Genomic DNA, 16,072 nt, shown 5'->3' on the forward strand with positions numbered 1-16,072 from the left:
ATTCCCTTCACAGCTATCATGGCGAACTGCAACCTGGTGAACGGCAGCGGCGGGCGTCGTGTGATGTATAAAGTACATAACTGAGCTTGATATAACACTGACTTCCTCCTGTAGGTGATGGACAGTGACGAAGAGTGCAGCAGTGAGGACAATCTGAACCATAATCTAACACACTTCTGTGCCGCACTTCCACTGCTTTCTACAAGCTCTAGTTGAAGTGATACGGAGGATTTTCAAGAATGTTTCTACGGTTCTCGTGACATATTAACAATATTTCTACATTTTTAACAGGAAAAACACACTTGAGAACCCGACTATTCATTTCTGTGGTCTTTGAAAATAGTCGTGGTGAAAGACCGAAGCGTTTGTTTATATCATTAAGAGAAAAAAAAACACTCTTGATAACCTGACCATTAATTTCTGTGGTCTTTGAAAATAGTCGTGGTGAAAGACCGAAGCGTTTCTTTATATCATTAAGAGGAGAAACACTCTTGAGAACCCGACCATTAATTTCTGTGGCCTTTGAAGATCATCGCGATGGGAGAGCAAAGCGTGTTGGAATATGGGACTGACTGATAGTTCTTGTTATGTTACACTCTGACAGTACTCGTGATATATTCTGATGTGCTTGCCTTTATTTTGATATGATAAGAAGAATAAGAGAGACACCTTTAGAGAGAGAAGAAGAAAAAAACGAAGTATTACCATCAAGAACTTGTTAGTGGCACTATTAAAAACCGACAAACGCGTATTTTTACCTCCTTAACTGATGTTAGAGGCACCTTTAGAGATCAAATGGGAATATATTGAATTTACCATCTCATATCACTACCGCTCGCTATACACAATGCACAAATTTAAGTGAAGTGTTCAATGCTCGTTACGTTCATCTTCTCAAATGGTGTCCGGCAAGGTTTGCAGCCATAGAGTGCGTTTGGATGGCGCGAGCACTTGGTGGGGACAAAATTTAATACAGTAGGGTAACCTTGCTCCAGAGTGACGCCCTCTTCTGTCATAGTTATGGTGTAAATCTGCATTGTTTTGTGTATACTGAAGTTACTTGTAGGTCGTAGCTTCCCTTACCGTTTAAGAACATTAGCTTTTACATCATTTACGTCATTAGTGAGAGTTTTAGATCCAAAGTATTATCCTGAATTAACTTTGCCTAGGTTATGGTAGCTTTCTTGCCTTTTTATTTATTTCTTTTTATTTATTTATTTTTTCGATCTCAAGCAAGTGTTCAATAAGGTGCAAGGTATGGTATAAAATTATCCTTGCTCCCCACAGATAAACACATGGATATACATACCCTAGTGTTAAGTGGTGCTGTGTAAGTCCTCTTCAAACTTTGATTAGGAAACTAAACCACGTGTCACAAAAAGATAAACACACACACGCACGCACGTACGCACGCACGGACGCACGCACGCACTGAAAGAACTAAACAAATTTTATATCAATTTTGGAAGAAACTAGAAAAAGAGAAGCAGTGAACAATATTGAAGTGAAATATAAGGAAAATATCGTTAAATGAAGGCGTCTCTCTCTCTCTCTCTCTCTCTCTCTCTCTCTCTCTCTCTCTCTCTCTCTCTCTCTCTCTCTCTCTCTCTCTCTCTCTCTCTCTCTCTCTCTCTCTCTCTCTCTCTCTCTCTCTCCGGATGCAGCGAGATATATCACATTGAACGTACCCCAGTGACAGGAACCCACGCTAAGGAGAGGAGTGAGCAGTACAAGTAAACACTTCATAAAGCTTGTTACTGCCTCAGCCCTTCCTTAACAGGTTTCGTAGACACTAATTTATCTATTTGTTTATCTACTTTGTAAGAGGGACTGGCCCAGGGCAACAAAAAGGCTGGAAATTAGCATTCAGTCCTCAGAAGAGTAGTCAAAAGGAAAGTATGTAAGTTTTTTTGTTGAATCTTATGAGTCTTTCTTTGTTTTGTGATCTTAATAGTGTGCTTTGTTATCGTTATCCTTATTACAGGTCTTGTTTAGCTTCAGTGTTGGCCAGTTGATTAGAATAGTGATGATGTTGATGATAATAGCGACGATTATATATGATAGTAGTAGTAATATTATTTTTTGTACATATAGAGTATAAAAGACAATATTTGTATGCCCTCGCACAGAAACTCATGTGCGTGTATTCTACATTCCGTTCACGTAAGAGAGATAACACACACACACACACACACACACACACACACACACACACACACACACACACACACACACACACACACACACACAGAGAGAGAGAGAGAGAGAGAATTAAACCCTGATAATGAAAAATAATAATAAATCAAACAAATAAACATCAGATGACAAAACAGCGCTAATGTCATGTGTTGATATTTGGCACGGGGCCAGGTATGGGTCCCCTTAAGAGATCAACTCGTCATCTCAAGGTCTCTGCTGGAATACTAAAGAAAACCTACGTCATCCTGCGTCTCAAAAAATCAAGCGTGTGGAATCGGTAAAGAGGAGAGACGAGGAATATGGGGGAAGGAGATAACTGGAGATGAATGTACCTGGCAGAAGAGAGAGAGAGAGAGAGAGAGAGAGAGAGAGAGAGAGAGAGAGAGAGAGAGAGAGAGAGAGAGAGAGAGACCATAGCTTGTAACGGGTGTGAATGAATAAGAATCTACCGGACAGGAGAGGTTTATTGAATGAAAGAAGACAAAGTTGTGATGGGTGTGAATGAGGAAGAATCCATACACAGGAGAAAGAAAGGAAGATTTTAGAGCAGGTTTGTGAAAGAGGACTTGCTTGTAATGGGTGTGACTGAGGAAAGATCTGTCCAAGAGGAGAAAGAAAAGACTAATGGAAATGTTTATGGATGAAAAGACATGCCTACGTATTTTGGTTAAACTTTCTGGTCTGGTTTGGCATTCTTTAGGGACTGGCATATTCACGTGGTTCTTTTTCCCCTTAGCCCATGAGTGCTCTTCGTACATAAAAAAAAAAAAAAAAAAAGGGGGGGGTGTAATTGAGGAAAGCTAAAAAGACCAAGCGCGTTGAAGATTGATCCGAGAATAACCGAAAAAAGGAACATTCGTCTTTTCCTCACATAGAACTCTGGATGATTAATGATGTTTCACTTTTGTTCCTTCTTTTTGGTACTCCTGTTAGGTGTTGCCACAGCGGATCGCTCGTCTCCACCTCACTGCGGCTTTTGGAGATAGGTCCGTCGTGTACGAGTATCCTCTTCTGAAACACTGGCTGCAACTCTGTTACTTTCAAAAAGGCTCGAGCTGGTGACAGTGGTTTTTAGGGTTTTTTTTTATGGTTTTAGTGATAGATTATCGATATTTTTGCATTATTAACAACAAAAACAATCTTGAGAACCCGGCAAATTATCTCTATGGCATTTCCAAATAGTCGTGATGAGCAGGGCGTTTCATTGTTTTGGTGTGTGTGTATGTGTGTGTGTGTGTGTGTGTGCATCGTCACCAACATTTCCATAGTAACCGCTCGGAATCCACTCGTCTTTTTTTTTTTTTTTTTTTTTTTTTTTTTTGCGTTTTCAATTAGGATACGGTTAGATTATTATGATTTAGTGAGTTGAGTAAAATTCTTTGCTTAAAAGTTTCTGGTTTTCTACAATTCTAACGTAATTGACTTTCGTTTTTATTGTATTTATATAAGATAAAGATGTCACGTTTAATCTGTGATAAGCGACGAGTACGTGTACGATATAATGGAAGAAACAAAATTGCTGTTGAAACATATGTATGCGTATCAACTGTGTGTGTGTGTGTGTGTGTGTGTGTGTGTGTGTGTGTGTGTGTGTGTGTGTGTGCCAACTTTTGTGCAGGTGTTACTTGAAAGGTAAAAACATCTGTGTGTGTGTGTGTGTGTGTGTGTGTGTGTGTGTGTGTGTGTGTGTATGAGGAAGGTAAGTATAAATAAAATCAAATATATAAAAATATGTAAGAAAAATCTTCACACATTAACTGTATTTTATAGGAAATTACATCAAGGCAAGGGTTGTTAACCTGTTGCAAGCTCCCTCTACCCCACCCACAAACCTAGTTCAATGCAATTAGGGGCCCCACTCCTCCCTGCGCCACCCACTCAACCCCCTCCCTAACTGTGCCACCATAAATAGACAGAATCATATACATAGATAACCCTTGGCTAAGCTATTATTGTAATGACCCACACTGTTATTATTGTTTTTTTCCCTCCCATTCTGTGCTCCCCCCTTTGAGAACAACTGCATTAAGATATCTAATCCTGTAAATCCTTGAATCTAGAGCCTTAACCTACTTCCCAAGAGTCACTCAGAGCCTCACAGATAAGCCACATGTGTACTGCTGTGATTAACTGCTTGGCTCTGAAGTCTGGATGAAAAGGTTAAAGGGTGCTCTATGGTACTCTTTCTGTTGATTTGATTGACATGTTTTATGTGTTTATCCTTGGCTTATCAGTTTAGTGGTATGTAGATCAGAATATTTTTCTTATGATGGTTTAGGTATGTGTGTGTGTGAGTGTGTAGTAATTTTATCTGTAGTATTTTATATTTCTTTCACTGTGTGGTATTGACTTCAATAAACCAACTTATTAACTGGTCTTATGTGGACAGCTCATGAAATACTTGAATGAAAAGCAACAAAAACAGCTGTTGTGACTACTACTACTACTACTACTACTACTACTACTACTACTACTACTGCCACCACTATTACCACCACATGTACAGTATTACATTTTTCCTTTTATCCTTTTCTTCATCCAACTACTCCTCCTTCTCTCTATCCTCTTCCACCTCACCTAGAACATACACAGGATATGTCATAATACAAGACACTGCCACATGTAGGACAGGGACTGCTGCATATAGACCTGATGGCTTCTTGCAGCTTCCCTTATTGTCTTATGTCCTTATGTTTTTACAAGTCCTGTCTTCTCCCTGCAGGTGTTTGGGCACCAGCGCTCCCCCTCGATGGAGTTCAAGGAGCTCACCAAGAAGGATGCACAGGTCCAACTCACCCATGAACTGCAGAAACTGAGCACCACTTGTCCCCAGCCCATGAGGGAGAGTGTGCAGCTGGACTTTGATGGGTTTGAGAAGCTCTTCAGCCGCTTCATCAATGAGTCTGGGCCTTCTGTTGAGTGGGACAGGATCCAGAAACTCCCGGATGCTGCTGTGAGTTTTATTGCTTTTTCCAACTTTTATTTTTCCATTCCCCAGGTATTGAAAAGACTGAGAGTTAAATTTGTTTGGGATTTTTTTTTTTTTTCCACCTTATAGTATTCTGTTCCCTAGTTTTGAAAAGACTAAGAATATGTTGAGTTTGCTTGGGGTGTTTGTATATTACATTCTGACCTATTACATGATTTATTTGTTGTGTTACTATATTTCCTGTATGAGGGCTTAAATATCTATGGCTGAGAGTATGTTAAGTATGTGTATAGGGCTTTTGTATGTTGTATTACACAGTTTATTTGTTGCCTTACTATCAACACTTCTTTCATCAGGGCAGAAATACCTTTGGCTAAATTTAAAATATGTATGTAAACTATTATGTAGCTTATTTGTCCATTTACTATGAATATTTCCTTGATAAGAGTGAAAATTCTTCTGCCTAGAGTTGAAATATGCATACAAGATCAAGTGCCCATACCTAATGATGCCACTGTTAGAATTATCCTTTTGCATGTTAAGTTCTATTGTTTTACTATCAACACCTCAATCAGGACAAAAATTTATGTGGCTAGAGTTGAAATTTATAGATATGCTCAAGTGTGTATACCTAATGATGTCATAAACTTGAATTATCCATGAGTTATTCCACTGTGGGTGATTTATTTTTCTGAGTTTCACCTGCCAGAGGGAAGCACCATGAAGGAGCTTCAGTGTCAATACTTGATGATGCCAGTGGCTTAACCCTTTCAGTGTTATTTGACACATCTTTCCTTAATCACTAACCACTCCAAGACATCTCTTCTTTTTCTACAGCCATCTCCAAGCATTATACTTCCTAGAAATTGCAAAATCTACTCTTTTATCCCTTTTTTTTTCTCCTGTGGATGCTTATAAAGATTCCATACATTGATTTTAGTGCTGTGAATTATTACATATTGCAGTGAAAGGATTATGTCAACCCTGTGTTACTCTTCTACAGGTGACATGTTACTCCGAGCTTCACCCGCCGGAGGGAAGCACCATCAAGGAGCTCCTGAACAAGCTGGTAGTGGTGAAGCTCAATGGTGGCCTGGGAACCTCCATGGGGTGTCAGGGGCCAAAGTCCATCATTCCTGTGCGATCCGAACTGACCTTCCTTGACCTGACTGTCCAGCAGATTGAGGTGAGGCTGGGAGGAAGAGTTGACTGGTTGGTTGTATGGTGGTAGAACAAAGAGGAGTTATTACAATCTTATTTTTAGTCCTTTTTAATTGTATATATTTACTTTTCTACTAATGTTACTCGAGCAAAGAGGAGTCATTACAACCTTATTTTTAGTCTTTTTCTTCACTGTATATTTACTTTTCTACTATCTTATATTGCAAGAGCAAAGAGGAATCATTACATCCTTATTTTTAGTCCTTTTTCCACATATTTACCCTTCTACTATCTAATGTTGATAGAGCAAAGAGGAATCATTACACCTTACTTGTTTTTGTGTCACTTCATGATACATTTAAACTTCTACTCCTGCCAGCACCTGAATAAGACCTATGGCTGCACTGTTCCTCTGGTGTTAATGAACTCCTTCAACACTGATGAAGACACCCAGAAAGTCATCCGCAAGTACCAAGGTTTCCAGGTGAGCATGAAAGGATTAGACCTCCTGACATCTCCTTTCTTGGATTCATTTACATTATGTGCTGTGTTGGAGTGAGCTGAATGGATGAAGAAGGGCTGAGAGGGACTGGGTATGGCTGGCTGCAGAGGAAGGACTGAGAGGTTGGGAGTGGCTGGCTGCAGAGGAAGGACTAAATGAAGAGCTAGGATGAGCTGGGAGGGGTTGGCTGTCTGATGACTGGCTAAATGAAGGGCTGGGAGAGGCTGGGAGTGGTTGACTGCAGGAAGACTTAGATGAATTAGATGAAAACAAGACAGGGATGAGTTATGTGTTAAATGAAGTGGATGAACAAGAGATGGATGAGTGGAGGTGTGTTGTCTTACCCACCCTCTTCCCTCTACAGGTTAAGACATACACCTTCAACCAGTCCCGGTATCCTCGCATCAACAAGGAGTCACTCATGCCAATTGCCAAGACTGCAGGGAATGACTTTGATCTTGAAGCGTGAGTGGCACTATAGCTCCACTTTGTAAACACTGCAATGTTCTGCCACTTTGAAAAAACACCCAAACATCTTGACATTCTATATAAACACACCAGCCGTTCCCTGTTCCCTATTCCTCACCTCATAGCCTCACACATCTTTACCTGTTCTTCTGAACACCTGTGACTTGATGCACCTGTGTATAGTTGTTGTTCATACATGCAGCTGTATTGAGAGTTGTTTGTGGCTGTATGTGTTTGTGGACGCTAGTATGAATTATTGCTTATCTGTAAATTTTATGCAAGTAAATTCCACCTTCAAAGATTTCTCCTTGGAAAAAGTCATGAAAATTTATTATTTCCTTTATATTCTCTGGGTTAAATTAATCTGACCTAATTTATCAAAGTAGAATATTTATTTGGTAAATTGTATGAGCAGAATGTTTGTGGGAGAAACTTACCTTGGGAGGATGTGAGAATAAAATTTTTTGCAACACATGAGGTTGGAGAGAAATGGTTGTGTTCACAGCTGATGTGACACTGTTTCCACTGTTTTGAATCACTGAAGGACAGTTTTGAGTATTGCTGCTGTTACTTCATTCACCTGTGTGTATAATATCAGCAGGAAATAATGCTTACATATATGCATTTTGAAGTTGTATTCTTTAGTTCCCTCTGTGGTTTTTCCTTGGCTCCATACTGCTTAATTTGTTGTTACATAACTTGTTTTTACTATCGAACTTAAACTAAATTGTAAAATATGTTCTTAGCATATTCTGACAAATATTCTTTAGAATTTTCATCAAACATGTACTTAGTTAACACACACACACACACACACACAACTCACCAAGGTCCTCTTCCAGGTGGTATCCTCCTGGTCACGGTGACTTCTACCAGTCTTTCAAAAACTCAGGTCTCTTGCAGGAATTTCTCAATCAGGTAAGAAAAGATATCCACTTTTAGATTAGGTGTGGAAAAGATGTGTCTATTATAGTGCAGTTTGAGTATTCCAGTTCTGCTGTTAGGTTTTGATGTTGAGAGAATCAGCAATGTTTGTGCAGCTGATGACTCATGAAAATACATTTAGCAGCCTTACCAACCACCCCTGAACAGCTGCAGTGCCACAAATAGAATATTCAGTTGCACATCCAATCTAATCTGCATTTTTAACATCTTTCATACTTTTGTGGTGCCACATGCTTTACTTTTTCATGATGAGGGACTCATAACTTTACACATTCCTTGCTTCATTCCTGCTGCAGTAATATCATTCTCCCTATTTGTTCTATCAGTCTCTTTTTTCCAGCATCCTTTTAAGTGAACATATTTTGAATTTAAGTCTTAATTTGTTATAAACCCCAAACAGAACTTATTCCACAATGTAACTTTTTCAGGGCAAGGAATACGTGTTCATCAGCAATATTGACAATCTTGGGGCCACAGTGGACCTTCGCATCCTGAGCTTCCTGCTGCAGGGAGACAACTCTAGCAAGTGTGAGTTCCTAATGGAGGTGACAGACAAGACCAGGGCTGATGTTAAGGTGAGGAAACATTCTTATAAATACCAAGACCGTAATTATGTTTAGATTATAAAGTATTTGTTCTCAGTTAAGGACAGTGAAGTAAAGAAAAGGTGAGGAAGCATTTTTATAAACATTAGGGATTGTGTTTAGATAAGGACATAAAGGAAGCTGCAAGATGTGTATATTTGTTCTTCTCTTTGTTAAGGAAAGTTTTGAAATTAAGTAAACAAATCAGAAAGAATCAATCAGTTTGTTGTTCATCAGTTTCATATCCATGCGTCTCTTTCTTTCAACTAGTCACTTTTCTGAGCCACAAGTCAACCAGTCATCACTCTTTACTCTCATCATCCAGTCAGTCTGTCAGAGCTTCACTCTTTATTTCTATCACTCGGTCAGTCAACCAGGTTATAAACCAAGAAATCGGTCAGTTTTCCTCAGGTATATATTTCAATCATCCAGTCATACTATAGATGCATTAGTGAGACGGTCTATTACTACATCTTTCCTCTGTACCTTAATCAGTGAATCAGTCTTAGGCATCACAGAATTTCATGAAGAAACAGTAGCTTTCTTTAGTGAGTCAGACTATTCCCACACTGTCCCTCTGTATCTTAATCAGTGAACCAGCCTATGGCATAATTCAAATTTACAGAGTCAGTAACCTTCTACTTACCCAATGAATTTACATATGCATTAGTGAGAAAGGCTATTAGTGCATTAGCCCTCTGTATCTTAATAATGAATCAATCTAAGGCATCACTCAAGTCCATTAAGAGTCAATAACCTTCTTACTCACCACTCAGGGAGGTACGCTCATCCAATACGAGGAGAAACTGAGGCTGCTCGAGATTGCACAAGTACCCAAGGAACACGTAGATGACTTCAAATCTGTCAAGACATTCAAGATCTTCAACACCAATAACTTGTGGATCAGCTTGAAGGGTGAGTAGTTCAGGGCTTGGGTGTTGGGAAGCTGAGAGGTAATGGATAAATAATTAGTGGGATGTGGAGTAAGTGCCTGGTTGGGGATTTAGACAAGTGTGGTTGTGGTTTAAGTGTTGTTTAAGAATATATGAAAGAAAAGGAGAGGTGAATGGTAAATTTGAGCATGCAAGGAAGGAATATGAAGGCAGAAAGAAGTGTATTAGAGGATGTGTGTGTGTGTGTGTGTGTGTGTGTGTGTGTGTGTGTGTGTGTGTGTGTGTGTGTGTGTGTGTGTGTGTGTGTGTGTGTGTGAGAAATTACATATATTAACATCTGGAAATCATTAGCATCATTCACATTATTGAATTTCTTATATTTTCAAGCTTTATTACTGATATGAAAATGATATACACATATTTCCTAATCAGTCATGGTGGTCATTCATAGTGAGGGATGGAATACACATACACTTCACAAAATAAAAGCCATAATTCTCTCTCTCTCTCTCTCTCTCTCTCTCTCTCTCTCTCTCTCTCTCTCTCTCTCTCTCTCTCTCTCTCTCTCTCTCTCTCTCTCTCTCTCTCTCTCTCTCTCTCTCTCTCTCTCTCTCTCTCTCTCTCTCTCTCTCTCTCTCTCTCTCTCTCTCTCTCTCTCTCTCCCAGGACAGCAATTCCACATTGAGTAGGTCAAACAAAGCACCACACATTCATACATACATACATCATTCATACTCTTATCCTTGTCAGCCAACAACAAGGATGCTTAGGCATTGCACAGTTGGCTTAATTATATAGAGTAAAAAATAGTGCCTTAGAAGTAAATAGGGAGTAATTGTAGAGTAACAAACATTAAAAAAAAATTTTACCTTTCATAGGGTAAAAATATGAAAGATTATTTATATAGCAAGAGAGACTCTGACCAAGTGAAAAAAAAAAAAGGCCCACTGAGGTGCCAGTACCAAAAGAAGGGTTAAAAGGGTCATCAAAATTAGAGGATAAGTATCTTGAAACCTGTTTTTTGAGAGTTCAAGTCATAGGAAGGAGGAAATACAAAAGTAGGCAGGGAATTCCAGGATTTACGAGAAAAAGGGATGAATGATTGAGATTGCTGGTTAACTCTTGCATTAGAGAGGTGTACAGAACAGGCGTGACAGAAAGTAAAAAGTCTTTTGCAGGTTGGAGTAAAACCCAATCGGAAGAAAAGTTTCAATTCAAACAGTAAAGAATAAGATGAAAATAGACAGATAGGGGTGAAGTAAAAATGTCCTTAGTATGTGTGTATCAACAATGAAATAAATTAAAAATAATACCCACAAGAACAGTTTTAGCATTCAAAGAGTAAAAAAATAAGATAAAAAGTAGATAGGTAGAAGTAAACTAAAATTTCCTTAATCCATTAGAGTAAGATACCAACCAGAAGAGAAATTTTATCATTAATTGGATTAAAAAATAAGATGAAAGTAAATAGAAGTGAATAAAAACTCTTGTTTGTGTGTAGCAGCAGTGAGTGAAATGAAAGTAAATAAAAGTGAAGTAAAAACTCTCTTGTGTTTGTGTGTGGCAGCAATAAGGAAGATGAAAATAAATAGAGGTGAAGTAAAAATTCTCTTGTGTTTGTGTGTGGCAGCAATGAGTCAGATCCTGGACGAGGGCACGATGGACATGGAGGTGATCATCAACCACAAGCACCTGGACAACGGACTCAACATCATCCAGCTGGAGCAGGCTGTTGGTGCCGCCGTCAAGTCTTTCAATGGAGCCGTGGGTGAGTGAATGACCTCAACAGAACCATCTGATTATTGTGTAATTTTCTTTTTTTATGTATCTTTTTTTAGTATATTTCCTCTTGTTTGCTTTTTTCTGATGTACTTTTTTTTCCATTTGCTCTTTTTTTCTGATGTGTTTTCTTTTGTTTTCCATTTCATTCTAGTGCTAGTATTTGTTTTATGCTTTCTAGTCTTTTATTTTATGCAAAAGTTAGGTAATTGACCTAGTTATGCTTCTTAATTTCTCATTAATTCCTCTCATCTACCAGTGCATCCTGATTGTTATCATTATTTAGTGTATTGTTTTATTCCTTAGTTTAAGCTCTCATCTGCATACTTTTTGTTTTAAAGACTATTTACTATTTCAATGCCATTTTACTTTCATTAATTTCCTTGCCCATTCCTTTTTCACTCAACACCCCATCATTTTATTCTACCTTTCTTTATTATCCCCAATCCCTCTTGTCCCACAACAGGCATTAACGTCCCACGATCGAGGTTCTTGCCGGTGAAGAAGACTGATGACCTTCTGCTGGTGATGAGTAACCTGTACCGCCTGCAGCAGGGGTCCCTTGTCATGTCTCCACTGCGCATGTTTGAAACCACACCTCTTGTCAAGCTTGGACCCAATCACTTCGGCCGTGTCAAGGTGCGTGGGGTAGATAAACCTGTGTGCTGTGTTCCTTTAGTTGTAATTTACTGGATTTCATTTAGGCTCATTTTTTCTTGTCTCTATTTCTATTTTATTCCTTTCTGGTAAAAAGAGGGCAGGAGTACTTTCTCTCCTCTGTCGGGGGCCAAGGGGCAAAGAGAGTGGTGTGAATGAGTGTGAATGTGAAAGTTGTGTGCCTTGTCTTTGGGAGAGACAGTCTTGGTATATGTAAGTATGTATTCCTATCATTTGTAGTTCACTGGATTTCACTCAGTCTCATGTTTTCTTGTTTCTGTTCTTACCAGTTGTGGTTAAGTGGTCTTTTACTGAGGTTGTTTTCTCATCTCTATTCCTCTCAGCTGGAATTTACTGGACTTCACTCGGTCTCATGTCTTGTCTATTTCTATTAGTTGTGGTTTACTGGATTTGACTCGTATAGCCTTAATTGTCTCTACATTTATATTTATTCAACCTGTACATGCCACATCAAGTTATTCATAGTGTTATTCAAATATGTGTATATATGTAGAAAGATAAAGTTGGAATGAGGGGGATGATGAATGAAGAAAGTGCTGTAGTTATGAAGGAATCAGTGTGAAAAGACTGCTCTGCTTTAGAGATGATAGGATAGGTATGAGTATTGATGTTTCTGTGTTTGGTCAGGTGCCTCTGAGGGAGTACTTGGGTTGTAGTTGAAAAGTTGTGAATTTGGTTCTGGCTCTGAGCAGTTTCTGAGTTGGAGAAGTGGTGCTCTTTTGTATATCCCATCTGGTGCCAGGAGACTTTGTTGTGGCATCATAACTTGTTCAGTGTCCATTATTTGTATTTTTTATTTTTTCATTTACCTATTTACCTATTTATTTATTTATTTATTTATTTATTTATTTATTTATTTATTTATTTATTTATATATATATTTTTTTATTCATTCATTCATTTATTTATTAATTCATTTATTTTGTGTGTGTGTGTGTGTGTGTGTTGAAGTTAAATGTAATAAAAAGACTCTGGGAAATAAGAGTGCTCACAAAAGATTAGGTACATCAGTGAAACCAAAAGTTATATTGTGGATCTCTTTGACCACTTGGAGAAAGGTGGAGGAGAGTCTGTGCTGTGTGTGTTAGTGTGACAAGAAATGAAATGAAGTTACAAGTAGAAAGAGTATGAAGGAAGTTTGTAATATGCAAGAGGCAGCATCATTTGGGAGATATTAAAGGTGATGACTGTGAAGGTGGTTATGTGGGAAAGAAGAATTAGCTAGATATCTTAAAGTGGTGGTAAATAGATAGAGAGACAAGCTGTAAGAGTGGAACCACCTGTGAGCCGTGAAGCAGACAACACAAACATGAAAGAAAAATGGGATGGGTGTGTGAATTGTGTGGCTGGGCAGAGATGACAAGAAACTTTTCTCTTCTTGTCCTGCTTAAGAAACTCGTGCATCAAAGACTTATTGTACATTGTTTTCATTTTCTCTTTCTGCTTTTAATGAACAAAGGCCTGAATCATGGGCTACTGAATACCTTTTATATCTGCATCTCATTTCTCGTCTCCAGGAATTCTTGCGTCGGTTTGCCTCCATCCCAGACATGTTGGAATTGGATCACCTCACTGTGTCCGGGGATGTCACCTTTGGGAAAGGGGTCAGCCTCAAGGTGAGTATTCTCCTGGTGGTGTGAAAGTGAAGATACATTACTTGGTCTCCATTTCTTATCTAGGAATCATTTTTGATTTACTGTTTTCTATGTTATCTATTTCTGTGTCTTGTTTTTAGAGATGCTTTACCTGTGCTCCATTTCTTTATCTAAGAGTCAGTAGTCATGTTTTATATTCAGTTCTTCTCAATCTATGTTATGTTTCTAGCTTGGTGTTTCTGTAATTGTTTCTTTCACTTTGTATGTATGTATGTCTTTGTTTCTTTGTCTGTTTCTCTTTATTTGTGTGTCTGTCTATATATGTTTACCTGCCATTCTATCTATTTTTGTCCGGCTTTGTCAGTGTGTCTTTTCTGTCTGTGTATCAGTTTTTTGTGTCATTGTCTTTCCATCTGTATGTCTATCTATCTGCTGGTCTGTCTGTTTGTTTTGATTTTTGTCTATTTGCCTGTCTTTCTGTCTATCTGTCTCTGTCTGTCTGTCTGTCTGTCTGTCTCTGTCTGTCTGTCTGTCTGTCTGTCTCTGTCTGTCTGTCTGTTTTTTCTGCCTTGATTGTCTGTGTCTGTTTGTCTGCCTCTACCTGTCCATCTGTTAGTCTGTGTGTCTGTAAATAACAAGACTTTTTTCCTACATTTCCAGGGTACGGTTATCATCATTGCTAACCACGGCGACCGGATAGACATTCCTCCTGGCGCCATCCTGGAGAACAAGATTGTATCCGGCAACCTTAGGATCCTTGACCACTAGACACAGTTAGATCCTCCTCCCCACCTATTCAATCCTCTCCCACTGACCTGAGATTCATTACCTAGCTGAGGTATGTTTACAGCATCCGTGAATTGTTGAGAAATGATTTTTGTATTAAGTTTATGGTTGAAGTATATATAACGCAGAGTCTGTTTGTAAAAAAAGTCTATCTATCTCTGTAGAACCATAGCCAAGTCTTTCCTTTCTTTTGTCACTGCCATTTTTCTGCCTCATTGGCGCTCACACAAACCCAGTGCCAAAAGGGTTACAAAGATGGTTGGTCATGTGTTGAAGTCTTGTGAGTCCACTTCCTCTAGTCAAGCGCTCAGCATGCTCTATATTTCTATCCTTAAGGAGGCTAAGCTTGTAGAGGAACCAAAAGAGAATAAAATGCAGCTGCAACTTTGGAATGGAAACTTTGTTCTTCCTGCCTTAGTTAAGTTAATTAGATTTACATAATGTGGAGTGCTGGAGAGTAAGTGCAGGTATTACTTATAATTATTACTAGTATATGGAAGTTAAACATTTAATAGATGAGAGAAAACTTTGTTGATCCTGTCTTAGTCAAGTCAATTAGATTTATATATTGTGGAGTGTTCGAGAGTAAGCACAGTCAATACTTGTCATCAATAGTCTCAGGTCTCCAGAAGTTAAGTCTTAAGTACATATAAACATGGTGTTACACAAGCTCTACTTGAAGAAAGCTGTTGATTCCACATTGGTTAAGTTTAGATTGATTTAATGTGGCATGTTCAAGAGCAACCTTACTCATTACTTGCTTTTAATCATGAATGGTATGCAGAATTTAAGCATTAAATACATATGAAGCTGTTGATTCTGCATTTGTTAAGCCCTTTAGATACATTCAACGTGTAGTCCTCGAAATCAAGTTAGCTTAGTACTTGTCCTTAACCATCACTAGCATACAGAAGTAAAGCTCTAAATACTGTGAACATTAACACAACTCCACACAAGTTTTATTGTCCAACCAGTTTGATCTGCAGTTTGTAAGTGAGGTGCTGTGAGGTGCTAATCAACCATTCACTGTCCTTATCACCACATTGCCTCCACCCACTCTATACTCACAGCATCACCATACTTAAGATAATTAATACCTTCCCCCACAAATAGTAGTCTTAGATTATACTTCCTTTCTCATTTTATTCTGTAGTTAGTTTTTCTTTAGTACTGTAGCTAATGTAGTGTACTGTAGCAAAATCAAACAGCATAAAAACTAGTTAAATTTTTATTGCTGTTTGAAATATTGTAATCATCACCATTTGAGACTAAGAGTGTGAATGGTGTGTGTGTGTGTGTGTGTGTGTGTGTGTGTGTGTGTGTGTAAAATGCTTTGTCTGGGCTGTCCTGTATGGGATTACTGGCCTGGTATATACATAGATCATCATCATCATCACCATCACCAATCACTATCATCATCATCATCATCATCATCATCACCATCATCAGGCAGCTGGGGTGTGAATGAGAGGTCTGCCTAGGAAGCCTCAAGGAGAGAGTGTTTGTTTATAACTTTAGTTCAAGCTACATTCTACCTGTCCCATCATAACTCT

General features: G+C 38.6%; 1 protein-coding gene across 5 annotated transcripts in view; it reads left to right on the top strand.

Moving 5' to 3' along the window:
• Positions 1 to 14,911, top strand: part of LOC135088695 (UTP--glucose-1-phosphate uridylyltransferase-like) — a 23,652-nt gene extending 8,741 nt beyond the window's left edge. For 3 of the 5 annotated variants that reach the window (XM_063983651.1, XM_063983649.1, XM_063983648.1), the window contains exons 2-12: positions 4,922 to 5,152; positions 6,132 to 6,314; positions 6,669 to 6,773; positions 7,156 to 7,256; positions 8,102 to 8,177; positions 8,633 to 8,779; positions 9,565 to 9,703; positions 11,312 to 11,449; positions 11,927 to 12,099; positions 13,656 to 13,754; positions 14,394 to 14,911. In XM_063983651.1, coding sequence (XP_063839721.1) covers positions 4,922 to 5,152; positions 6,132 to 6,314; positions 6,669 to 6,773; positions 7,156 to 7,256; positions 8,102 to 8,177; positions 8,633 to 8,779; positions 9,565 to 9,703; positions 11,312 to 11,449; positions 11,927 to 12,099; positions 13,656 to 13,754; positions 14,394 to 14,501 — 1,500 coding nt within the window. In that variant the 3' untranslated portion in view covers positions 14,502 to 14,911. Of the gene's footprint in view, positions 73 to 1,669; positions 1,781 to 4,921; positions 5,153 to 6,131; positions 6,315 to 6,668; positions 6,774 to 7,155; positions 7,257 to 8,101; positions 8,178 to 8,632; positions 8,780 to 9,564; positions 9,704 to 11,311; positions 11,450 to 11,926; positions 12,100 to 13,655; positions 13,755 to 14,393 lie in introns of those variants that run through there. The other 2 variants (XM_063983646.1, XM_063983650.1) reach the window with 2 other exon arrangements.
• Positions 14,912 to 16,072: the final 1,161 nt, after the last annotated feature.

Source organism: Scylla paramamosain, chromosome 31, assembly GCF_035594125.1.
Source record: "Scylla paramamosain isolate STU-SP2022 chromosome 31, ASM3559412v1, whole genome shotgun sequence".
Lineage (NCBI taxonomy): Eukaryota > Metazoa > Arthropoda > Malacostraca > Decapoda > Portunidae > Scylla > Scylla paramamosain.